We start from the raw sequence: 26,464 nt of genomic DNA on the forward strand, positions 1-26,464 counted from the left end.
CATTCCAATGCTGGCCTCCTCCCTGCCCCCGCCCCAGCGCCCCCTCCCATTATTCTGGAGCAAGGTCCTTCCCAGCCCTGCCATTCAGTGTCAGGGAGACTTGGGAAGCGCCCCAGGAACTGCTGCGAGATGGAGAAATACACAAAGGCTCCCTTCCACAAAGCATTCTTTCACAGAGGCGCTGTGTCTATTAAATACGTCCCCTTAATGTGCATACACTTCTCTAAGGAGATTATGAGGACCATGAGCTCACTAAAGCAGCCCCGAAAAATGTGTTTAAGTCCACTGCAGGGAGGAGAAAAGGTGTGCTTGGCTGGGAGGAGGGAAGATTTAAAATTAGTAGCAGGGAGCCTCCCCCCTCATTGGTAATTCCCAGGGAAAGAAAGGTGTAGATAAAATGTCCAATGAGGCTGCTGCAGCTCGCAGGCTGAGTTAGTTGGTATCTGCACAGTTGCCTCCAGACATTGGCACGCTTTCTCACACGGCCCGGTTATGGGCCATAACACTTTGGAAATGTTCCTTGCAATGTGTAAGTCATGAGAAGAGAGGCCTAATCGCTCCCTGTCCCTCAAATCTATGGAGTGGGAAGTACAAAATGTAATAAGTAATTTCCCCATAAAATGGATGATACATTTCCCAAGAATATAATAACTGAAGTGCCCAGATTATCAATGGCTTAATAAATGACGAAGCTCTTCACCTGGTTACTTCTTTATGATTATGTCCTCCTGGGGATCAATGTTACCAAAGAGCAAGCTCATGTGCAATAATACATAGAATGTCCTCTTACCTAGATGCGGAAAAGATAAAACAAGAAGGCTGAACAAGTATTTCCAAATTCTTATAAGATAGATTATTTTATAATTCAAAAAAGGATTTCAAAGATATCTGGCTCGATATATCAGGTCAATGAAGAAAGTATTATTCACCCCCTTGTACTAGGTGAGAAAAGCGATCTGGAGAGATTAGGTGGCTCCCCAAGGTTTTGCTTCCAAATTCACTAATTCATTTGCCCTGACTGAGCACCCACTCTTGTCCTAGGCTCTCTTGAAGGTATTGAACATTCAGGGAAAATGGACTTAGTCTCAACCCCCAAGAAGCTCACAAGGACAGGGGCACAGTTCTGTGGGAGTCACAAAGGAGCAGTAAAAAAAACAGAGGCAACCATCTAGAGAAGGCAACACCGGGGCTGACTCCTCATGGATGAACAGAATGCTCTCTTCACACCACAGCGTTTTCCATGACTCACCCGTAGGAAGCCAGGCTAAGAAAAAATGGACCTGATGATCACTTTTATGGTAGAAGATAAGTGGACAATAAATACACTCAGGGAGCCCCAGCAGCAGATGCTACCTTTCTTTGCATTTATGATAAATCAAAAGATGGAATAAGCAGGGTGCCACCACAGCGTGCTAGGATCAGCACAGGTTCTGGATAAGAAGGAGGCCAGTGGCTCTGTGTGTGGCAGAGGGTGAGGGTTTAGAACTGGAGGACACCTCCAGGAAGCACTGTGATGAACAGAGAAGTGTGTTCTGTGAGATTGGACTGCAGAGATCTGGGTCCAGTTGGTGTTGGCCAGGACACGAACAGACACTTGAACAAAGCCTGGACCAAAGGCATGTGTAATAACAATGACAGCAAACTAAATTTAAGGGAAGAGAAAGTGTAAATCCTTTGTCTAACAGCTATGCTATCAGAACGAAGGCTGCCTTCCCCTACAGTTTTCACAAGTTATAAAAATGCCCTTATTCCTCAAGCAGCAAAGATTGCCAATGGACTTTCACTGAGAAGAAACATTTCTCAAATACAGATTGTTTTTACTGCAGGAATATAATAACTTCTTCAATCCTCCTCGTCTTTTTCCAAATTAATAATACTGTCTAGATGGAACCGATTTTCTTTACCTCTGTTTTCAAACTTCTAAAAAAAAAAAAAAAATTAATTTATGGAGATAGAAAATATTCAGGGGGAGTTTCTGAGTTCCTTTAGTCAAGAAAGAAAAATAATGGCCAGGCACAGTGGTAGACACCTGTAATCTCAGCTACTTGGGAGGGTGAGGTAGGAGGATCACAGGTCTGAGGACAGCCTAAGCAACTTGGTAAGATCCTGTCTCAAAATAAAAAAGGGCTGGGGATGTAGCTTGGTGGCAAAGTACTTGCCTAGTGTGTGTTAAGTTCTGTAGTCATTCCCTAGTGCAGCAAAAAAGCAAGCAAACAAGTGAATAAAAGATCTTTAAGAAAATCAATTGGTGTACACTGTACATGATTTTAATACAGCAAACATAGTGTCTCACTGTTAGTTTTTATTAATTAAAAAAAAAAAAAAAGAGGGAGCAGTTTTTGAAGAAAGGCACCTCTTTTCCCACTGCTTTGGGCTACTAGATAGAAGGACCTTGACATTTGTGCTCTGAACATTTACAGTTTGGACTGCTAAGAGTAACCCCTGCCCACGGCCTAAAGCATGGTAGCAAATTTAAGCATTATTAATATTACAGTCAGATCATGTTGGTTTCTACTGATTATTTAACAGGTTAAATATTTTTTAAAAATCACTTAAGCCAAGTTTTTCTAGATTTCGTCTTTAAATTTTTACACAAGAACCCCATAGGTTTGAAAGTGTCCTGGAAATTAAAGGGCCGGTGCTTTTTTAGGCCTACCTTTTCAAAGAGCAAATGTTGCTCTGGACCTATTTCTCACCACAATTTGCTGACTTCCTCTGAGAACAAAAGGTTGTAACTAAAGAGCACAGAACATAGTGCTTTCATACATATTCTTTCCTTTAGTCTTCACTACAACTGCCCCAAGGTTAGGTAAAATCCCCATTTTGCAGATAAAGGAATCAAGGTGTGGAGAGGCCACGTCATTTGGCCATTGTACAACCACTGCACAGTTAATTCTTGAAAGTTGAGAGAACTCTGAATCCTGGTGCATGAAGAACACTGTGTGAGCCATGCTCTGTGTTCCCAAGTACATTGTAGACCTCTGGAGCACACACACATCTCCAGAGATGGGAACTCATCAGTTTGAGGAGAAAATGCCAAGCTGAAATTGAGACCGGTTAGACAGGGCACTATCACAGATTATTAATTTAGCGTTCTCTCCCAGAGAGTGTTTGATGTAAATGGCAAGGGTTCAGAGGTCAGAGAGAAGGAAGTATGTGCTTTAATTTCTCCCCCCTAGAGGTGTGTGAGTGTTTTCTATTAACAAAAACCCTGTAGCTAACAAATCCCGGGCTTGGATCAAACAGCCCTCCATCTTTTAAGTCATAACATCACAGGGAGACATTTCAAGAGGAAACCAGGCCCAGTCAGACCTGCAGGAACCAGAGAAAATGCCGCTTCTGCCCTTTGGGAATTTGAAATGCATCTTTTTGCTGAAACTGCTGAGTGACAGACAAAAATATCCCCAAATAATCATTCTTCACTGATGGACAGGGTTAAGCTGAAAGAACTTGGAGCCATTTATACCTTCAGCCAAGGCAATGAGGAACACACACTAGGCAAGCAGCTTGGTCCACTGACATGTGTCTGAGTTAAGTGATACTAGCCAGTACCTAACCTGTACTTTTTACGGCATTACAGCATAGTAAATGCTCAATAAATGGTAGTTACCTGTATTATAGCACTTCCCTCTTTTCCCACTTGAATGACATTGGAGAGTTGTCCTACTCATTTTTCAACCCCACGAACCTATGATCCTACCAATTGTTCAAAATTCAGAAGTGAGGAGTGGAACATTTAATTCTGAAGAACCAGTAATATCTGCCTGCACATAAAGAAAAAAAGCTAACACTTCTGGAGACCTCTGGCATCAGGCATTGTGCTAGATAATCTAACAAACCTCCTCATTTAACCCTGCAACAATGATGAGCATATTCCCAATTTTTACAGTGAGGAATTTGAGGTTCATAAGGACAGTGAGAGAGCTTGGCGTAAAATCCATTTCTCTGAAGAGACTTTTGTGAGTTGGCCTGAGAACTGGGTCTGCTTTTATAACCTCTCTGAGTGAATATTGTTCCAAGCAACAGACTTCTAAATGAGCTTTGGAAGCCAGTGTTTGCAAACTAGGGCTTGCTGGAACCATTCATGTCCCCTGCTTCCTTCAGGGAAGGCCTCTGTGTTACTTAAAAATGGCTTTGAGTTTGAAGGACTCATGCCTCCTTCAAAAGCACATCCACAGAGCCTTCCAGAAGGCAGGTATTCCTGCCAGGGCAGTCCTAGGGGGGTGTGGAATGGAGAAAGTCTCAGGGCAACTGGCAGCTGAGCTATAAAAGACAGAAAAAAACTTAAGTTGAGAGTTTACAGGAAACACACAGAGGAAGAGTGAAGCATGGTAATTGTTTACAGGCCACTTGTGAGTCATCTAAAAATGCCATAAATAACAAATACAGCTCGAGACAAACTAGCCCGAAGAGAGTTAGTCCCCCAGAAATGGTCCTCCAGGGCACATGACCTATCTGTATCCATGAAGCAAAGGTTATGAGCACTGTTTACAAATCATTTCTCTGAACTGACCCTCATCCCCTGCTGTTCTCAGCCTGCTTGCCAACTAGTCTCCCCAGCAGAATGTTCACTCCAGAAAATCAGGGCTGTATTTGGGTAACTATCTTCAGCATCTCCCAGAATGCTCAGCTGGTAGTACACATTAAATGTATGTTAGATGAAGCATTGCTCACTTCAGTATTTACCTAATTTTCCTGCTTGGACTGTTTTATTGTGGAAATCATTGGTAAATCCCCCACAAAACACTGTGTGAGTATGTGTGTGTGTATGTGTGTGTGTGTGTGTGTGAGTGTGTGTGTGTGTGTGTGTGTGTTGCTAAGGATGAACCCAGGGTGTGTGTGTGTGTGTGTGTGTGTGTGTGTGTGTGTTGCTAGGTATGAACCCAGGGCGTGTGTGTGTGTGTGTGTGTGTGTGTGTGTGAGCGGTGCTGGGGACGAAACTCAGGGCCTTGCACTAGCTAGGTCAGTGTTCTGCCACTGCATACCTAGCCCCTCAAGTCTCTAATGGTATTATGTCATGATGTGAATGCTTTTGAGGAAAAAAAGGCATGTATAGAATTTTAATGTGACAATAAATATAAGAATAGTCCAGTGTCTAGATAATATTTTTTTAGTATAATAACTAAGGGAAGCAATGCATAAAAGTCAAATACTAATGAAATGAAGATACTGTCCCTGTCTATAACCGCAGGCTTCACATAAATGGACACAACCAAGCAAGAGAAAATATTAGAAAAATATTGTGTCTATATTGAATTGGGGTTTTTTCCTTGTTATTATTTCCTAAGACATAGAGTATAACAACTATTTGTACTATAGTGGGTATTATAAGTAATTTAGAGATGATTTAAAATATATAGGAGGATTGGGGTAGTTCATTTGCAAATACTTTGCCATTTTATACACAGGACTTGAGTATCCCTGACTTTTGGGATTTGTGGTGAGTCCTGGAACAATCCCCCACAGATACCAAGGATGTGCTTAATACTGAATAAGCCATACTGCTTGACAGATTTTAAGCACTTTTCAAGTGAGCTGAAAGAAAGAATTATAGGAGAACAATGCAGTTAGGGTAGCAGACCTCTCACCTTTTCATTCAATATCAGGTATTTTGGGAAATAGCAACACAACGCTATTTATGATTAGCCAGTTATGCTGGTGCACACCTGTAATCTCAACAACTGGGGATGCTGAGGCAAAAAGATGGCAATTTTCCAGGCCAGTCTGGGCAATTTAGCAAACCCTCTCTCAAAATAAAAAGTAAACAACAACAACAACCACAATAATTTCTAACTAAAGCATTTTTTTTACCTACAAGTCTTATATTAACTCTTGAATAACATCAAATAGAAAATGGACTTTGAGAAAATTAATTTAAAAAGGAAAGTCCTCACACTTTACCTCCTTGAAAACATTTTACTATGTCATAATGAGAACCCCTATACAATGAATTCTAAATAAATGACCAAAACATAAATGTACAAAAGAGACACTAATTGTTTTGGAAACTGTACAACTCTTAAAAATCATTTATTAAAATCAAATAAAATTTGTATTCATTTATTTGAAAATATATTAACTATTATTTAGTTTCAATAACTAAGTAAACAACAGTAGGTTAAGTTTACACCCTAAAGTAGCAAATCTGTTTGTAACTTTTTGAACATCATCATAGATAGTCACAACCAAACAAGAAATTAGAGCTAGGAAAAGAGAGATTGATAGAAAACAAAATAACAAAAAAAATGGAAATTTGCAAAACCCAGATTTTAGAAGTATCTGCCACTACATGGTTAAGAACATGATTCTGTCTATAAAACATGTTATGTTGTTAAGTTCTATCTCTAATAATATGTTTAGAAAATGTAAATAGGCAATTCCAAACCATAATCACTTTACAAATAGTTAAAATTATATCCTAATATGTTAAGTATTGAAATTGCCTTTTAAACTAATTGATTTGGATTCTTCTACTAACCTAATGGATTAAGCTATCGCAGATACTCATTGTTGACTTATCATCATGTATGTACTATGTCTCAGGACTCCCTTGAGATTAGGTATGGCAAATATTCAGAAAATACAGATGCTTCTCAACTTTCAAAGGGGTTATATCCCGATAAAGCCATCATAAATTGAATTATGTCAAAAATAGATTTAACATACCAAATATCATAGTTTAGCTTGGTCTGCTTGAAGCACTTCAGAACACTCTTAGCCTACACTTGGGCAAAATCATCTAACACAAAGCCTATTTTGTAACAAAGTGTTGAGTATCTCATGTACACACACAGATGGGCATTTTGGAAACACGATGGGATGTGAAAACACAAAATACAATATAAAAAAAAATACTGGCAACACATTACACTGTGCACTGTTGGCTGATTGCCTTCATGATAGATCACATGTCTGGCTGGGACTTGTGGCTCACTGTAGCTCCCAGAATCAGTACAGTATCCTATGGCATACTGCTAACCCCAGAAAAGATCCATAAGAGAAGAAGTATACTTTCTACTGAATACATATCACATATGCACCACCCTAAAGTAAAAACAAAACCAAACCAAACCATGAGTCAATAATTCTAATTTGGGAACTGTCTGTAATCAATTAATTGTGTGTGTGTGTGTGTGTGTGTGTACACTCATATGTACATGCAGAATGGGAACAAACCCAGGGTCTAAGAGAATATTAGGCAAGTACTCTACTGAGACACAAATGCTCTATTGAGACACACTCCCAGCCCACTATTTGTGTGTGTGTGTGTGTGTGTGTGTGTGTGTGTGTGTGTTTTGTTTTGTTTTGTTTTGTTTTGAGAGGGGAACCTGGCCAGATATGGTAACATGCTTGAAAGCCCATCAGCTGGATGTGGTTCAGTGATAGAATACCTCTGTTGATAAAGACTACACAAAACAATCACCAGTGCCACTAAGAGACAGAGACAGATAGAGAGAGAGAGAGAGAGAGAGAGAGAGAGAGAGAGAGAGGTCCATCATAACTAAAACATAAGTCAGAACGATCAAAATCTTTCCTTATACTCTACTGCCATTGATTGGACGGTGTTAACTGCAGTGAACATTTGTGATACCTGTCTGCTGTACAAATCACTGGATTATGCAGCAGTCCAATGTGGGTGGAATTGATCCAAATCTAAGATCTCTGATTCCAGGATTGTACTGTGGTTTAAACACATGGAACCCCATCCTCCTGTATTCATTAAGGTGCAATCAGGGTGAATGGAGGTGTTCTTCAATGAGTGGGGAGACAGGCACCCTCCTCTGAAGAATGTGATGTGTCCCATAAAGGACTGGGATTGCTGCACTTACGTTATTGTAAGCAAAGCCAATAGCTAGAGGGTGATAAAACCAAGAGAGTGAGAAGAAAGCCATGGAGCCAGCCAGAGGCCTGTTTCTAAAGCAAAAGTCAACCCCACTACTTTTGGGCCTGAAACCCTCGAATGGCTTCCCATTTCTGCCAGAATAAAATCTAGTCTCCACAGTGATCCTATTCTCTCTTGTCTTCCTTCATTGACATCCTCCCTCAACACCTGCGTTCAGCCCCTCAAACACCACCCCGTTCCCTCCACAGGGTCCTGTGTGCAGTCCTCTTCCCTTAGCTCCAGCCTCAGTTCACCCACCCATCAGCTCCCCCAAGAGCCTCTGGTGAACAACACATGAATCTACGCCTGATCCTTCACTGGAGTCAGGGGCTGACATTATCTCTATTGAATTTTTGCATGTTTAAATCTCTAAAGGCAGGGAGGGACTCTGTTCAGTGAACTGGTACAAGAGCCAAGCAACAGTTCTAACAGGTTGGCTGGCTGACTCCATGAAAGAATCTACATCTATTTTTTGATAAAGACTACACAAAACTGCACTGGAGCAGTAAACAAATAACAGTTAACCCGAAAATGGAAATAATTCTTAATTTTTATTTGAAAATGAGAGCTGCAAAATCTTCAACTCTCTTATCAAGGTTTTAACATATCTTGGAATATACTTTATTCTTGCTAAGATTGGATGTCATTGTTATTTAAATAATGAATCAAAATTTCCTGTGAGAATATCACTTGAAAAAAATCAATTTACAATGGAAGGATTTAGTATTCACAGGGAAATATTTACATCTAAATACATATACACATATACACATATATACATATACACTCAAAACACAATAACAAATGGGTACATTGGAACTTTTGGGAGTGATAAAAATGTTATAAAACTGGATGGTGGTGGTCACTGTATAACTCTACAAATGTAAAAACCATCTTTCAATTGTTTTTTTTTAATTAACAACAAAAATCCCATTTAAAATGCATTAATGTTGGGGAGTGGGGTAAGGAGGTAGGAAAGATGGTAGAATAAGATGACATCATTGCCCTAGGTACATTTATGATTGCAAGAATGGTGTGACTCTACTTCAAGTACAACCAGAGAAGCGAAAAATTCTGCTCCATTTGTGTACAATGTATGGAAGAGCTTTCTACTGTCATGTATAATGATTAGAACTCATAACAAAAAAATTTAAAAAATCACTCTTCAAAAAAAAATGTATTAATGTTGCGACAGTTCACCAAAATAGAAAAAGAAAAAGAAGAAGAATATACATTAATGACAAGAAGACTCTTGAAAAAAATGCTCAGCATCATCATTCATCTCATTAAAAGTAAAAATGTGGTCTGGGATTGTGGCTCAGTGGTAGAGCATTGCCTTGTATGTGTGAGGCACTGGGTTCGATCCTCAGTACCACATAAAAATAAATAAATAAAATAAAGGTATTGTGCCCATCTACAATTAAAAATATTTTTAGAAAGTAAAATCAACTCTTATATTCCTCAGTTTATAAGACATTCCAAGCTCATCTGGTATCCACCCTGCTCCAGCCTTGGAACTGGCCATTTCTCCAAAAAGTCCTATGAATGGCATCTGGTTAAAAGGACCCTGCAGGACTAGAGATGCTTAAATGGCAAGAGAAAGAACAAGTTCTGTGCTCTCATCTTCCCTGACACTCAGTGCTATTATAACCAAAGACAAAGATACTGGGAAGGAGAAAGGGGTTGCATTTATTTTATTTTTTTGATAAAGACTACACAAAACTGCACTGGAGCAGTAAACAACCAACAGTTACTTGCTAGAGTGATAAAGGCAAGCACTGCTACTGGCAATGGCAGAGTGGCTGAACTCACACTAAAGTACAAGAAACTACTTTGACAAATCCAAGTGTTATGAATGCAGGGAAAATGGACACTTAAGTTACACCTGTCTTGAAAGTATGCTCGGAGAATGTGAGCCTCCAAAGAAGGAAGAGAGGGGGAGACAAATCCTGAACCAGAAGAACAAAGGAAGGAGAAGAGAAAGTAGAAGAAAGTGAAGATGAAGGGGAAGGGAAGTTCCTGCTTCTGACAGTCCCAGCCAGGCCATAGCATTCCAGGTGGCGAAAATTGAAGAACAAAACTAAAGGACATGCATTGAAGGGGTCCCTCAACATCAGATGATTCAAGATGCTCAAGGATAAAGAAAAGCGCATATTTTCAGTGATGTGGAAGAACTTAGTGATTAAAATTGTATTTACTAAGCAAACAGAATTAAAATAAAAAACCTTGGAGCTAATCTAAGCAGCACATGGCTATAATCCTAGTGGCTGGGGAGATTAAGGCAGGAGGATCCAGAGTTCAAAGTCAACCTCAGCAACTTAGTGAGGCCCTAAGCAACTTATGCCATAAGGTGTATATGAAACATAAGTGAATTTCATGTTTTGATGTAGGTCTGATTTCCAAAATATCTTATCATTTATATGTAAATATTCCAAAATCCAAAATGCTTTTGTTGCATTCTTAATAAGAAATATCCAATCATACTAAAAATCAGAATTGTTAGTTATAATTAATCTTGAAAAAACTAATCTGAATAAAAATAAGAAAAAAACTATCATATTAATATTATTGCTATAAAACAGGTAGGTATTAAAGTGATATTTTTTTTTTAAATTACAATGAGATACCACTTCATCCGTGTTATAATGGTTAACATGGAAATGATTGCCTCTACCAAGTTTTGGTAAGACTATGCAGCAACTAGGACTCTGATAGTGCTAAGGGGAAAACAAAGTGACTCAAACCTTTTAGAAAATAGATTAGCAGTTTCTTATAAAGTATAACATACACTTAACATAGAGCACAGCAATTCTACCCTAGAGACATAGAAATTTATATTCACACTAAAAATTTGTAAGTAGATGTTTAATAGGATTGATAACAGAAAACCCAAATGTTCCTTAGTTAGTAAATGGATAACTGTGGTACTTACACACAATGGAATAGTACTCAGCAATAAAAAATAATGGACTATTGATACACAACATGGATAAACCTCAAATGTACTGTACTAACTGAAAGAAGCCAAGACTCAAGATGTATACCATAATGCTTCTATTTGTATGGCCTTCTGGAAAAGGCAAAGCTATAGAGATGGAGAATATACATGTGGTTTTTAAAGATTCCGTGGGGGAAAGGACTGGTTACAAAGGGGGCACCAGACCATTTTGAGGGTTAAGGATACTCTTGTAGTTCTTATCTGTGGTGGTGGTTATATGACTGTATTTTTTAAAATTCACAGAACCGTGCAACAAGGATATATTTTCATATACACTATCAAGAAAATAAAAAAAAAAATCTGGGACCAGTGCATACCTTTATTTCCAGCTACTTGGGAGGCTGAGGCAGGAGGTCACGAGCATGGGCAACCTAGTAAGACCCGTCTCCAGATAAAATTTGTAAAATGGCCTGGATTTGTAGCTCAGGGGTAAAGCACCCTGGGTTCTATCCCCAGGACTGCAAAACAAAACAATGACCACAGCAACAACAAAAACATAAAATCACCATAGAAACAACTTCACTTTTGGATATAAACCAGAGATTCCAACAGATATTTATATAGCACATTCACAGTAAAGTTATTCATAATATTATTGCCCAAAGGTAGAAGGAACTCCAGTGCCATCAATGGACAAATGAACAAGGAAAATGCAGTATTCACATACAATGAAATATTTTTCAGCCTTGGAAAAGGAATTCTGACGTGTTCACAGTATAGATGAACCTTGAAGACACTATGCGAAGTGAAATGACCACTTACAGAAGGTCAATTACTGTATTATTCCACTTACATGAGGCACTTAGAATAGTCAAATCCCTTTATGGAAAAAGGTAGAGCTGTGGTTACCAGGAGCAGGAGTGAGTGGGAAATGAAGAGGTGTTATTTAATAGGTACAGTTTAAGTTTGGGGAGATAAGAAAGTTCTGGAGACAGATGGTAGTGAAGGTAGCACAATAATGTAAATGTACTTGCTGGCACGAATTTTATACTTAAAGTAGTTACAATTGAAATTTTTGTTATGTGTATTTTGCCACCATTATAAAAATAAAATTAAAAATTGAATGTTTGATGCACTTCACAAGGACTTTGTTCTGAACTTTCAAAGCCATATTAAAAGGAATCATTGCTTTCTTCTGTAAGAAAAGAGTACATTTTATTATATACGAATCTAAAAATAAATAAAGGTAATATACTGGGAGAGAGAAACACCTGAATCCTTAGTGCAGGACTTCATTACCATGTGCAAAATTGGTCCTAGACATTTACTTCATCAAGACTTAACATGAGGAGCTGGGGTTGTAGCTCAGTGGTAGAGCACTTGCCTAGTACGTGTGAGGCACTGGGTTCAATCCTCAGCACCACATAAAAATAAATAAATAAAAAGTATGTGTCCATCTACAACTAAAATATTTTTTTTTAAAAAAAAAGAGTTAACATGGGAAACATGAATATTTTTTAAAAGTATGTTAAGAACAATTCAGCTACATTTATATTCTTCTCCACTTTACATTTTAACAAAGCTAGAGAGGTTGGTTTGTTTCAATTGGAAAAGAAACATGGCCTGCCCCAGATTCCCTACCTTCTACACCTCTTTAGACCCAAAGGGAGAGCTCTATTTGTGCTGATGGGGAAGAAGAATCCAAGTTCTCACTTAATGACACCCTTCTGTTGATGTGCTGTTACCAAGTGGCTTTCTTTCAGTTCTTGAGTACCATTCCTGCCATTCAACTCTAGGAGGTTCTTCCCCTATTGGAGTGCTAACTGCCAGTCCCTCCTCAGTGGCTCCTCCTCCCTGTCACTTCTTCAGATTCCTTCCTACACCACCCAGCTAGTTGCGGCCCTGACCCACCCACCTCCAGTAAGCACTATTCTACAGGAACACAGCAGTGAACACAAGGCTCACTGTGACAGGTTGGGAGAGCAATAATCACATGAACTGGGTGAGGAGGCAGAAGGAGGGAAAGCAAGAGAGTGCTGTTTTGAAGAGAGAAAGCCTTCTTTCCCCTCCAGCCAAGGGAACTGCAATTTCAAAAGCTCTGGGACAGGGCACACTTGGGACTGTTCAAAGAATAGTACTATGTGGAGTGGGAGAAGTAGGGGATGAAATCACAAAGGTAGCAGGGGCCAGATCCCATCCCCCTATGAAAGCCACTGGAATTTGAGGTTTTATTCAGAGAGTCAAATGGAAACCTTTAGAGAGTTTTAAGCCCAGCCATGACATATATAATATAACTTATATTCATATTTTTTTGAGGTGTTGGAGTTCAAACCTGTCTTACACATTCTAGGCAAGTTTGAATTCTGAGATAGACCCTTAGCCTCCAACTTAAATTTTTAAATGATCCCCCCATAGTCTTTCTAAAAGTCCTATGTTTCACAACACTGCTAAAAATTTATAATTTATATTTATTTGTGATTGTTTGTTTAATGTATTTCCACTAGCAGTCTATATATTCCACAAGAGAAGAAATCATCTCTCTCTTAAACTCAAGCATAGTATCTGGCCCATATATGTGCTCAACATTTGTTAAATGAATTAACTTATAAATTCTAATCTCTATGATAGAGTAAATACACACACACACACACACACACACACACACACACATATATATATATATATATATAAATATATATATATATATATATATATATATAAAATTTTTAAATATTTTTTAGTTGTAGATGAAAGCAATACCTTTATTTTGTTTATTTTATTTATTTATGCTTTTCTATGTGGTGCTGGGGATTGAACCACAACCCCATATATATAAAATTTTAAAGTATATTCTCATTTTTAAGAATTATTTTTTACATCCCTAAATGTAGCCCACTTTCTCTACTACAAATAAATTGACATCAGATCCAATTAACAACTACTTGGAATCCTAGTGCTCTAGGTACTTTTATTTATCTGAAACATTTTAAATCTTTAGTAGCAAGTAACGGGTCATAGACATTTCACAGTAAGTCTGGAGGAAGTAATGAAATTAATACATTAAATGGTAGCCCAAGGTAGTTTGCTAAATAGTAGCAAAAGGTAATTTACAAAGTTACAAAGTCTTTTTTGCTACAATAACTTACAAAGTTACAAAGTCCTTCTTTTCTTGCTATAATAACTTACAAAGTTACAAAGTCTACCATTTAAAAATGGCTGGGCAGTTCCTGTGGTCCCGACTTTGAGTACTCCCAGTATGTCACAGACAGTGCTAACCACACCAAGGCTATACAGACAAATGTCTGGGCTCTTTCCTGTAAGAGCTCAGACTCTGACAACTCTTCATCTCTATGTGCTTTCATTTTTGTAACTCTTGCCCATCTTTATCATCTGAATGTACACACATGCAAATAAAAAATAAATTTCCAAGTCTCTTTTCTGGTAAGTTGATACTATATCCAGAGATCTCAAATTTAAAACATCCATAACAATCACAATCAGCACACAGTATGGTCCTTCCCAAGTCTACTAAAAGTGCAATTCCCCCTTTCACAGAAGCATCAATGAAGTCAATTCTGGATCAAATAGCCAATATTGCCAAACCAAAAACCTGTTTTCCAGGTTTTCCTCCAAACCCACCCAGGATAGCAACAACTCTGTGACTAATAGTTTCTCAGGGAGGGGACAGAACAAGCAGCAAAATGCATTTAACTGGCTCTCTTCTATAGTGGCCAAGGATATCTCATTCAGAGAAGACATGGCACCTAACCCCATCACTACCCCATCTCTGGGCCACTGGAGCGGGCACTGGCTTTAGAGACAGTAATAAAGTGGTTGGGATTAAGACAAAGGTGGCCACACAGAGACCAACCCAAGCAGACATGAAGCTTTAGCAAATGATTGAGGATGGACTAGAATTACAATAGGAAAGATACCTCTAATTTCTCAGAGATGAGTTGATTATCACAGAAGAGGTTTTGTTTTTTTAACATTCAAATACACATATTTATTCTACCACTAACATGGACTTAAAAAAAAAATCCTCAAACCACTTATAAATACTTTACATTTGTGTCAGAGAAGTGAAACACTTCCAATTGTTTTTTTCATGGTTATATACAGCAGAGTAATTGCAAAGTCTTTATGGCTTCTCTCTGTGATTTTTTTCCTCTATAGAATCCTCATTTTCTTTTCAATAACGTGGAAATATGATGACTCTTTTAAGCTGATTATTTTTATAAATGAAGTTGGGGTGGACTCATGAATTGGGGTATTCATGGATCATTAATTTCTGGCCATCCCTCTTTTGAATGAAGATTTTTAAAGAAAGCAAGCAAGCAAAGTTGGCCATCATATATGAGACTCAGTTTGTGTTGTTCCCTTAACATAAGCCTTATCAGCTCTGCCACAGCTGAAGTGATTCCAAATTGCTTTATGACACACTTGGATTTTCTCCTGCTAATAATTCCTCCTTCCTGCCCATGACTGGCAGGCTTCCTCCACACTGCAGTAATGCGGGACAGCTAATTATCTACCAATCCACCTTGCTATTCCGCACTTGGCAACTTTTATCTGCACAGGACAGCTGCACTCCCTGCGTTTGAAGTAAAATGTCAGTCTCTGCTAATGCAACAAGACTTACATCACTAATGATGTCTCCACACTTTGAAGCAACAACTCAAAGCCTAATTAAAAATTCAGATTCCTTCTCACTGACTTGCCCATTTTTACTGCCTTTCCACCAGGACCTCCAAGTATTTTTAAAAATACTCCATGTAAAAAATAAAATTAAAAAAAAAAAATTCAAGGAGAATCAAGCAAGAAAAGTATGCTGTCTTGGACTTTGTTACAGTTGGAAGAGAACCAAGACATTATTGTGCACAAGATAAGAATTTACCCCACTGACTCCACTTACGCTGCAATTGCAATAAAGCATAATATTTCATAGGGAATATGGACCATAAGCTATTTTTCAGCTGATCCACTCTTGGATTTAGTTGTTGGAACTTTTCAAACAGTAATTAACTCAGTTGACTATGTGAATATTAAATAGAGGAAAACTATCTTTGAACTCAGAAAAAAGAGGCAAGGTAAAAAGATACTCAAATCACATTTATTTTGTTTTATTGTTAAATCAAATAAACGATTCCTCCAAAGTAATAATATTATTGCAAGGAGAGAGAGAGAGAGAAAGAGAAAGAGAGAGAGACTGACTTCATACTCCTAATAACTAGGGAGAGAGCTGTTAAGTCATGAAATCCAATTTCAAAATAGAACTTTGCTGAAAATTACAGGTGGGATTTCTTTCTGTGGATTTTACATAAACAAATACTAAACAACCAAAGTTGCTCCTCCCCCAAAGTTTTTTCTTTTTCTTTTTTTGTCTTTTTCTTTCTTTTTTTTTTTTTTTTAAGCTTTAAATGCTTTCCCTTTGTAATAAGAAAATTAGTTTGACAATACAGGTTCACAATAATAGTTATTGACCAATTAAACGTGTTCTTTTAAAGTATCTAACAACATTCTACAAGTCTCAGAAACTTGAACTTTATTTAGTGGCTCACTGACTTTTAGGTATTTAAGTAAAGACTTAAAATTTAAAAAAAAATCTAATCTGGTCAGCTGTCAGATTAAATTATCAGCTTGAAATTCTCAACCATAAAATAACTAAGCATACTTTCTTTTCAAAAGAAGATGTGGGAACTGAGAGGATAGCTCATTGGTACAGCACTTGCCTAGCATGCAGGAGGCCCCAGGTTCCATTCCCAGTACCACACACACGCACAAATAAGAATGTATACTATGAACTCAGGTTCCCTTTCCCAACCTAAGGAAATGGAAAAAGAGGTTCCCTCAGTTTAATGTCATGAAAAGACTCAATAAAACAAAAGTCCTAAGATCACATCTTGAGTCCAAACCCACCACTTAACTACTGTACTGGTATAATATCCAGAGAGGTACTTTCACTGGGTCTCAGCTTCCATACAATGGGTCAACTGTAAAATAAGGGTGGTCCCTCCCAGATTTCATGGCACCTAGTGATCTGACAATTCAGGGAGAAAAGACTTGTCAAGAGCAGGGCTGCTGAGCTTAGATTGGCACAAAGCCTGGGGATCCATCTCAGCAGGTGGGCGGTCAGATAGCCTATCTTTGGGCCTCCTTCTTGAACTGGACTCAGGGACATAGAACCCAGAAAAGTAACAGGTTCTAACAACTGATGATTACTAACAATATTTGCATCTTAAATCATTTCTGCTGTGTTTCCTGGGTTCTAAGCTTTTTCCAGATTCTCGTTTCCTCTCCCCAAGCATAACATTTCTAAATACAAAGAGCTGAAGCCCAAGAAGCAAATAGTTCTCAACTACCTGGTAAGCCTCTGCCAGCCATGTGAAGCGTGGTTCTCACCATATTGAATAGGTGAGAATCTATTTAACAAGTGGCATACAAAGGGAGAGAAATTTTGTACTAGCCACATCCCGGAGGCTTCATCTAGACAGCCCAAAGACCTACCGTAGATGGTTAAATTGCACAGGGCAGTAGGTTTCTTTCTTGTTCAAGCCAGTGGGAATTGGGTGTTCTGAAACCTGTCATAAAGCAAGTCTTGACTGGTATGAAGATTTTAGGGATCCCACAAGTTGACCTCTCTCTACTTCTCCACCCTCTTTTCTCATGCCTCCTACCCTCAGTTCTCTAAACGCCAAACCTTAATGCCATCTTTCCATTCCTCAAAGGTGCTACACTTTCCCTCCACAAGGAGACTTCTGGGAACTCCATTCTGACCAACCAATTTCTATCCATTCCACTTTCCAGGAAAGCTTTCTCGAATTCCTCCTCACCAGGTAAGTTAACATCCCTGACATACTTCTCCAAGCATCTGGAAACTCCTGTCTCATAATCACATTATGTCAGAAATTAACTGATAGATATCACAGGTCTAACATAGTACCTGGCACAAAATAAACATAGAGGAAATATTTGAAGTAATTATAATGACAAGGAGCTCATCTCTCAAGGCAATTCATTTTAGAGGTGTTCATCACAAAGTTCTCCTTTATATTATATAGAAATGTGTTTCCCCATGCCTGTGCCTAAGTAACAGCTTTACTTTCCAGAACCCACTGAGTAATTCTAACCCAAACACTGAAAACTGGTGGCCTCTGCCCTCATCCAGCATGCAGAGATGTTTGGTTTGGCCCCAATAGTATTTTAGGGTCCCCCCCCTCCTAAATCTGAATTACTTGCCAATAGTTTAAAAATCAAGAGACTTCATATAAAAACCTGATATTCTGCTTCTCTTGAAAAACAAAGAGATGTAATAACACTGGCCCCAGACTGCCACCAGGCTGAGTAGTACCTGCCCTCCTGTGGTCCTGGCTTGTGCCCTCTGGCTGACAATATTTAACACCTCTCTTCTGACCTATACCTGCTTCATTCATTTTGTCTAACTAAGCTCTGTGCGCATTAGTTTTAGCAATCCTGGAAATACTCTGCCTCCTATAGTTTGGCTTTCTTTGTATATTCTGTTTTGAACCAGCCAAGTTGGTTTAGCCTCCCAGATGAGACAGGAGCTCCCAAGTGAGGCACAGGATACCCCCTGTGACTCCTGCAGTCTTCTGGCCTGATTCTGCAGTGAGGACCCCTCCCCCACCCCATCACTGCCTGTGAACATCTGCTGACAGCCTGGTTAGAAGACAAACATTGAACAGGTCAGCTCTTCCTCTTCAGTCCTCCCCTGTCTTCCACTCATAGCTTATCTTGCCTTGTCCTTTCCTCACCCTGCCTTTTCTGGAAGGGGATGGAACAGGAGCAAGCGAGGATGTGGTTCATGATGCATCAACATATATCCAGACAGCCAGATAGCCATAAGGAAACAAGGAACTACACAATCTTATGGGGAAACAGGCATGAAAATGACAGTAAGAAGGTCCCAGCAGGGAGAAACCCAGAGGAGCTTCAAGAGAATCTTGGCATTCCATCTGGAAGACTGGGGAAGTTGCTGAGTAAAGGTACTAGCTCTTCAAAAGCTGGAGATTCTCATAGCTCAGTGGTAGGCCCTGGGTTCATTTCCCAGCACACTTCTACCCCCCACCCCTAAAATGGTACTAGCTATTTATAAAGGCCTAGAGGATATAATGGTTTTGTTCAGGCCTAGCACCATAACAAATTTTAAGGATAACCTGGCAGGAGGATCATGAGTTCAAAGCCAGCCTCAGCAAAAGCAAGGCACTCAGCTACTCAGTGAGACCCTGTCTCTAAATAAAATACAAAATAGGGCTGTGGATGTGGCTCAGTGGTTGAGTGTCCCTGAGTTCAATCCTCAGTACCACCCCCCTCAAAAAAATTTAAGGATACATATATTTATATATGTATTTATTTATAATATATATATATATATATATATATATATATATATATATATATATTATCAATTGAAAATTCTATACACTAGTGAACCAAATACTATTTATATAATAAAACATGAAAAATATAGAAATACAATGCAATTTTAAAATGACACAAATGAGCTGGGCATGGTGGTACACATCTATAATCCCAGCTACACAGAAGGCTGAGGTAGAGAATTACAAATTTAAGGTCAATCTCAGCAGTTTACTGAAACTGTCTCAAAATTAAAAAAATAAAAAGGTGTGGGGCAGCAGCTCAGTGACAAAGCACTCTGAGTTCAATCCTCAGTACAAAAAGAATTGAAATTTTGATATCTGAAACATGCTTCAAAACAATCTGGGGGAAGGAGAAAAGCAGGTGGAGGCAGAGGTAGAGAAAAAAATAAAACTAAGGTTGACCACAAGCTAATAACTGTTTAAGATGGGTAAGAAACAGATGTACTGTCTTACATTATTTTTTTTACCTTTCCATATTTTAAAAAAATGTTTGTAAAAAGTTTAAAAGTTAACAAATAACTATAAATAGCAGGTCTAATATTTTCTTCAGAAACCTCAAAGGATGGTTTGGCACCAGATGTCTGAGGTTTTGCACTACCCTCTAGAAACACTGGGGTAGGGGACTGACCACAATGAAATGTTAAGTTTTTAAAGATTAGATTTCTCCCAAACTCAGGAGATCTGTTTGCTGCACTCCATGTTCTGTGCACTAACACTAAACAGACTTCTCCCATATTTACATTTCTATTTACTGACTGCTCTCATGTTAGACCCTGTGCTAGACATTTTTGTCTTTTAAAATATATTTCTCCTTTGCCAAGTACAGTGGGGCACACCTATTATCCCAGCTACTAAAGAGGTTCAGGCAGGAGGTTCACAAATTTAAGGCCAGACCAAGCAACTTAGAGAGACCCCATCACAAAAATAGAGAGCTCTTGGGTTTAACCCCCAGTTTAAAAAAAAAAAAAAAAATCCCCCTTGAACTGCATGAAGACACTGAAGTTCAGAGGGATTCAAAAATATGTCAGAAGTCACACAATGAATAACCAGCTGAGTCAAAATTCGTGTCCCTATTTTCCTTCATATTTTGAATTTTAATAAGTTCTTATGCCAAGTTCAAGAAGATCCAAAATAAATCTCAGTCCACTTAATACCCAAATTCCAGAGTTTTGAAAGGTTCCTGCCTACTCATCCACTTAAGCTCAAGGAATCACCTCTTCGAGTAGCAACCAAAAATAACACCAGCATGTTACAAAGTGTGAAACCATCTCCTTCCCCAAGACTTTCCAAGACTGAAGTACTATTGGCAGGGAAAATGTAGTAAGCACAAGGAACCGAGCCAGCTAATGCAGGCAATAGCGAGAAGGAAATCAAAGAAAGATTAAGCACAACAGGGACAGTCCATCATAAGTCATTCAACATATTTTCTAAGGGGGCTCATTTTTGCCAAGTTCAACTCAGAGTTATCTATTAATGGTCGGTTTCAGTTTTTCTCCTGCTCCAAATATTCAATTTCAGAAGAAAGCAATATGTCAGTCTTCCCACTAAGAGTGATACTGTACACAGACAGAGAATCATAGAATTATTTACAGATATAGGTGATTTTTAATCCCCTGAAATATTCTATATTGCTTAGCCACATTCAATTCATTCAAAACCACACCATTCCTGATATGGTATACATGAGACCAGGGACAATGTGCACCTTACTTAAACATGACAACAACTCAGCTTCCAGTTGTACTAGAGTCATCAAGACATTTATGTCTAATAACCACAGAAAAGCCAGGTAAATGCCCAGAGAAATATGGGAAGAATCAGAGCCACTCTCCTGTTGAGTTCAAGATATACCAACTACCTTGTCTAGTGCCACCAAACAGAATTACAAATGTCTGATGACTGCTGATGTGGTTACCCTTCACATCTAAAGTTGCAGCCACTGCTTTCTGAACTACCCTTTGCATGTGGACATTTTACTGAAAAGGTCAAGGACAAAGTCACTGACTTCCTTCACCACCAGAAGGGCTTAAGCAAGGTTTCTCTGTGGTCATCCTGTTCCTTCTCTACCACGGCACTAACCTGCTTCTGTCTACTGCCTCTATGCCCCTTGCTAGCCCCCTGAATCATAATGCCTCTTGTGTCTATTTCTCATCATTAGTTGAAAGATGAAGGATATGTACCAGATCTTGGTTACCTTTTAACACTAGCACTGTCTAATTCAAGATCTCTCAGAGTAGAACTCCCCCAAAAGTTTATTGGACATATGCAAAAGCAAACAATGAGTTTCTGTATTGTTGTATTGCTGTTTTACTGCATACACTGGGGACTTGCTTTTTCACATTCAGTTGGAGTCAATATTTACAACATTGCTTTCTATTTTCAATAGACACGTCTGCCCAGCTGATCCCTTAGTTCCTGAAGTCACTCTGTGTCCTGGCTGCTGCTCTTTCTTCAACTTGAGATGAAGCTCCAGTTCGTGCTTCTCCTCCCCCTTCCCTTCCCAGGCCCCATACAGCAGCTGTCTGTCTGATCAACCTGCTGGTGTGTTTGCCAAATTCATACTGAGTGTGCCCAGCCCAGCAGAGTGCGTTAGAGCCCTCACCAAGGCGGGCACACTGGCCTTCTGCCAGGCTCTTGCTGTTAGGAAGCCTGTATTGTCATATAATGTTAAATGGGCCCTATAAGTGCCTGGAGAAATGACTCCCAGGGCAGATATGCCTTCTAACAAGCAGGCATTATTGTTTGACTGTTTTACCTGTGCAATCTTACCCCTCTTTCAGAAGCCAAACTCCTAAAGGTCTGTGCTGTAACACTTCCTTGCAAACCCCCTGAACACCTAGCATAGAGTGCAGTAAGCTTTCAATGATTATTTCTCCATTTAAGAGCAACCACATCCATCAACATTTCTCAGCCTCAGCTTAACATAACAGATGACTTCGCATGCTCTACTCCCATTAAATCCACAAAGCAAATCTCTAGGAAGAGTTGCCATCCCCAATTTTACAAATGAAATCACCCTACTTGCAAATGGCATTTTTTTTTGAAACACAGGCCTCCAGATACTTAATGTAGGGTTTCTTTCTACTGAATGGAGATGCTGCTTGATAAAAACTTCTTGCACAAATGAATAGGCAGAAACAAGTCACCCTGGACACAGTTTGTGCTCCCCAGACTACAGTGTTGATGGCTTCACTCCATGGGACCCCTGAGGAGATGATGATTAGGTTTTTGACTTTTACCCATGATGTATGGATGTCTGCTGCCTGGGGGTAGCATTCAGTGGCAACTTTCCCAGGACACTGGCAAAATTGTTTGATGCAAATTGTCTGAAGATTTTTTTTAAAAAAATCCCCCATTATTAAAAAGGAATTAAAAAAAAAAAAAGACATGAGTAGGTAGCCTTCATTAGAAAACTTTTCCAAGAAAATTTTAAGATAGACCTCTTTTCAAACTATCTTCTCTATCAGCAAGCACAAAAACCATATCATGGGAAAGTATGGTGCTAAAGACATCCTCATTTTTGCTTTTGTAGAATTACTACTCACAACCTCCTCTGAGCAGTATGTGCTACCATTTTAACTGCTACAGAAGAACAAGCCTGGCTTGAGTGCTACTTTGCAATTTCTCAAAATTAAAAATTGTCTTTGGAAGCTGGGTGTCATAACCCATGGCACTAATCCCAGCTACTCAAGGAAGCTGAAGCAGGAAGATCACAAGTTTAAGGGGCCAACTTGGGCAACTTAGTGAGATCCTGTTTCAAATTAAAAAAAAAAAAAATACAAAAGGCTGGGGATGTTCACTTGCTGGTAGAACCAAACCAAAAAAAAAAAAAAAAAAAAAAAAAAAGTCTTTGGAGAATTTCAGCAGCACAGCTATTTAGAAGTCTAAAATTTTGCTTTTTACAAATAAACTGGCCTCAGAAATTTTCTCATAAAATGAGATGCTGGGCTAGGGCAGTAGCTCAGTAGGAGAGTACTTGCCTAGCACGTGTGAGGCACTGGGTTAGATACTCAACACCTCCTAAAAATAAAATAAAATAAAGGTATTGTGTCCATCTACAATTAAAAACATATATTTAAATAAATAAATAGAATGATGTGCTGATCAGAAAGACCATACTGTGCTAAAATGTCAAGGTCAAATGAAGAACTGAAAAAGGCTCCTCACCCCTCCCCCCACTGCAAAGAGATATAAGCTCCTGTCCCACTCATCTTTGTGTGGAAGTCTGCCCCAGCTCAGATGAGGCTATCTGCCTTGTAACCACTGATTAGCTCTGTATCTGCAAAAGCCAACATTCCAAAAGGGAGGGCTACATAATCTACACTTTAGGCAACTAACCCCACATTAATTTCAAATCTGCTGAACAAGGCCCAAAGGTTTACAGAGAAGAATGTGAGGTTCACAGTCTTTATCCTGAAAGCTAGAAATCCAAATGGCATTGTAGTTCATTTTACAAGTTCTCTCTCCCTAAAGCTGGCAGTCTAACTAAATTAAAAAGAGACTTCCTTAATTTTCCCAGAGAAATGTAAGTGGCAGATCAATGTACAACTCAAGAAGAGGAATTTAAATACAGTATGTGCATCTTCTTTCAAAAAAGGAAAGAAGGCACTTCACATTTTGCCAGACAAAACCCTGTCCACAGGAGGTCGGTTTCCACAATGAGGTTGCAAAGGTGTTTGAGAGAGGCCAGTTGGGAGGAGATAAAGGGCCATTTGGGCACAAACCCCCCATGGTTCAGAGGGGTTCCCCCCTCCCCCAAAGTGTCTCCTTTTCAACAGGAAAGCCTTTTAAAACTACATTTGCTTTGGATCCCTACCTGAATGACAATGTGTTGGGATCCGATTTCACCTTTTGTCAAGGTCGGGGTGAGAAACAGTGAAACGGCTGTCAGAATCTTAGCAAAAGCAACTCCTTAACCTACAGAAGGAAGGGGGAAACCCCTAAGATCCCTTGAACAGCCCCAGTGATGGGATGAAGGAGGCAAATGCCACCTATTCTAAAAGAAAAGTTGAAAACAGCAGTATATTAAATTTCTTTTGTTAAAAGAGGTGCCTCTGTACAAAAACACAATTCTGTTTGTGTTCTGAATTGAAACACTCACCAGTGGAAAGAAAACCCTAGTTTTCCTTCTCTTCCCAAAAAAAGTCACTTCACTCCTAAGAACTTAGAAAATGCACATGGAAAAAAAAATTATAAATGAGCCAGACCCAGAAAGATATGCATAGAAAGGGACAGTTTAATGGTGTCTCTTAAAAGTGTACCTATTATTATGTAAATGAAGAAAATCCGACTCTATTGCACTTCAGGGCCAGTTGTCTGCAAATAAATGTAAAATTACCTTTCAAGCAAACCATCCACTCCCCAACCTCCCCTCACCCTTAAAAAAAAAAAAGAAAGAAAGAAAGAAAAATCCAGTCATCATTGCTACAGTAGGTCTGTAGAACTTGTTTTAGGAAAACTGCATCCTTTTGGGAGAAGCCTGGGATGGGGGTAGGGTGTGTGTGTGTGTGTGTGTGTGTGTGTGTGTGTAGATGTCAGAAACCTGAATCCCAAAGTAATTCCAATACCTAGCCCCTGGGAGCTGGAATAGTCACAGCAGGATGGAAATTAGAAACCTATTCCAAGAACATATTCCTGGAAACTTCCTCTTTCGAAGACCCCATTCACCACCATTATTGTTAGAATGTACAGTATAAGAGAACCGTGTTATTGTAGTAAGAATGTTACAGCAAAGGTTTCAGACTCGGAATGTCATCTCAACCTTTCCTAATGGAGTGGGCCTTCTCGGCCAAGAAGATTAAAATAACGGCGAGATAGAATCTCCAGGTGGTTACTGTAGAGCAATTTTTACTACTCTGGGTTATTTTAGTATAATCATCAGGATTCCTTATTAGCCGCGGGCAATTTTTTTCTGTAAGCCCCTCTTCTGGGAAGGACTGCCACGGTAAACAATCTGGAGAAATGGGAATCCTATTCACTTTGCTCCCTTGTCCCTTTTTCCCCAAAGGCACACATAAAACAAAAATCAAAAAGCAGCAAAAGCGGAAAGCAACAAAAAGAGTCCCCATACACACACACACCAGGACCAGAGCCGGGAATCTATCAGGCCAGCCCCTCCCCCAAAGCATCCGGGAGGGGAAAGGGGGCGCGGAGGCTGCTCCGGGGCAGCCCTCCTATGTGAGTGAGGGTGGCCCAGAGCAACCGGGTATAGGCTCTGGTACCTTCCCTTCCGGTGCCCAGGGGTGCGCCTCGGTCCGGAGGACATTACAAGGCTGTAAAAGGGGTGGGGGCCTCGAAAATCGCCCAAGCCAGGAGGGGCCTGGTGCTCCGGGATGGGGACACAAAGAAACAGGGGAGTTGGCGGGGGTGGCAGGGTGAAAACACGCCTGCTGAGGAAACGTGTACAAATCAGGGGAAAAGGTGCGAGGAAACCGGAGAATTCAGGCCGACAAAAATGAGCTGGTGCTCAGAAGAGGGAAACGGTGCAGGGGAAAGTGGGTTCCATGGAGAGGGCAGGGGATTCTACAGAGGAGAAAGAGGGTTAGATGAGTGCATGCAAGAGGAGCTGGTTGTAGTTTGGGATCTGTGCAAAGAACAGAGGAGTCCAGCAGGACTGGGAGCTCTGTGCATGCAAAAGGAGGGTCGGCCCTGGGCAAAGAGGAAAGGCAGAATACCTGGCAAGTTCCGGTGCACGAAGGGGCGGGGGTCACTTACCTGCATGGTGACGACCCCCAATTCTTCGGCCGCTAGCCTCCGCATCTGACTCGCCAGTACTTGAGCTTCGTCCAGGATGGAGAAGTCGGCGTTGGCCACAGCGCCCAGGAGCCAGCACGAAAGCAGGCAGAGCAGCCAGAGCGGCGGCCGGGTCGCCCCGGCCCCGGCCCAACCAGGCGAGCCCGGACAGCGGAGGGCCAGGGCTGCAGTCCCCACCGTCTCCTCTTCCTCCGGCTCGCGGGCCATGCTGCCTCGGGCCACTCCCCGCCGACCGGCTCCAGGCGCGGGGAAGCGGGAAGGAAGCAGCGGGAGGTGCGCCCTGGGCCCGCTTGGCGCACCCCACAAAACTTTCTTCCTCTACTGCACTCTAGTCTCTGCGCCGCGGTGGCGGCGGCTCCCAAACTTAGGGGGCGCCCGGCTACAGCGCGGGAGCGCGGGCGGCCACCATCGCTAGGCTGCGGCGGCGGGCGGGAGAGGAAGCGGCCGCCCGAGCGCACTGAGGGCGCCGGGCACCCGCAGGGCTCCGCGGCG

The 26,464-nt window shown here is 40.2% G+C and overlaps 1 protein-coding gene and 1 pseudogene across 1 annotated transcript in view; one reads left to right on the forward strand and one right to left on the reverse strand.

The window, feature by feature from the left end:
• The window catches only part of Cachd1 (cache domain containing 1), a 203,978-nt gene extending 177,799 nt beyond the window's left edge, over positions 1–26,179 (reverse strand). The window contains exon 1 of the mRNA XM_076862327.2: positions 25,934–26,179. Coding sequence (XP_076718442.2) covers positions 25,934–26,179 — 246 coding nt within the window. The remainder of the gene's footprint in view (positions 1–25,933) is intronic.
• On the forward strand, positions 9,472–10,068 carry LOC143403433 (zinc finger CCHC-type and RNA-binding motif-containing protein 1 pseudogene; annotated as a pseudogene).
• Positions 26,180–26,464: the final 285 nt, after the last annotated feature.

The sequence above is a fragment of the Callospermophilus lateralis genome, chromosome 7 (assembly GCF_048772815.1).
Source record: "Callospermophilus lateralis isolate mCalLat2 chromosome 7, mCalLat2.hap1, whole genome shotgun sequence".
NCBI classification, from domain to species: Eukaryota; Metazoa; Chordata; class Mammalia; order Rodentia; family Sciuridae; genus Callospermophilus; species Callospermophilus lateralis.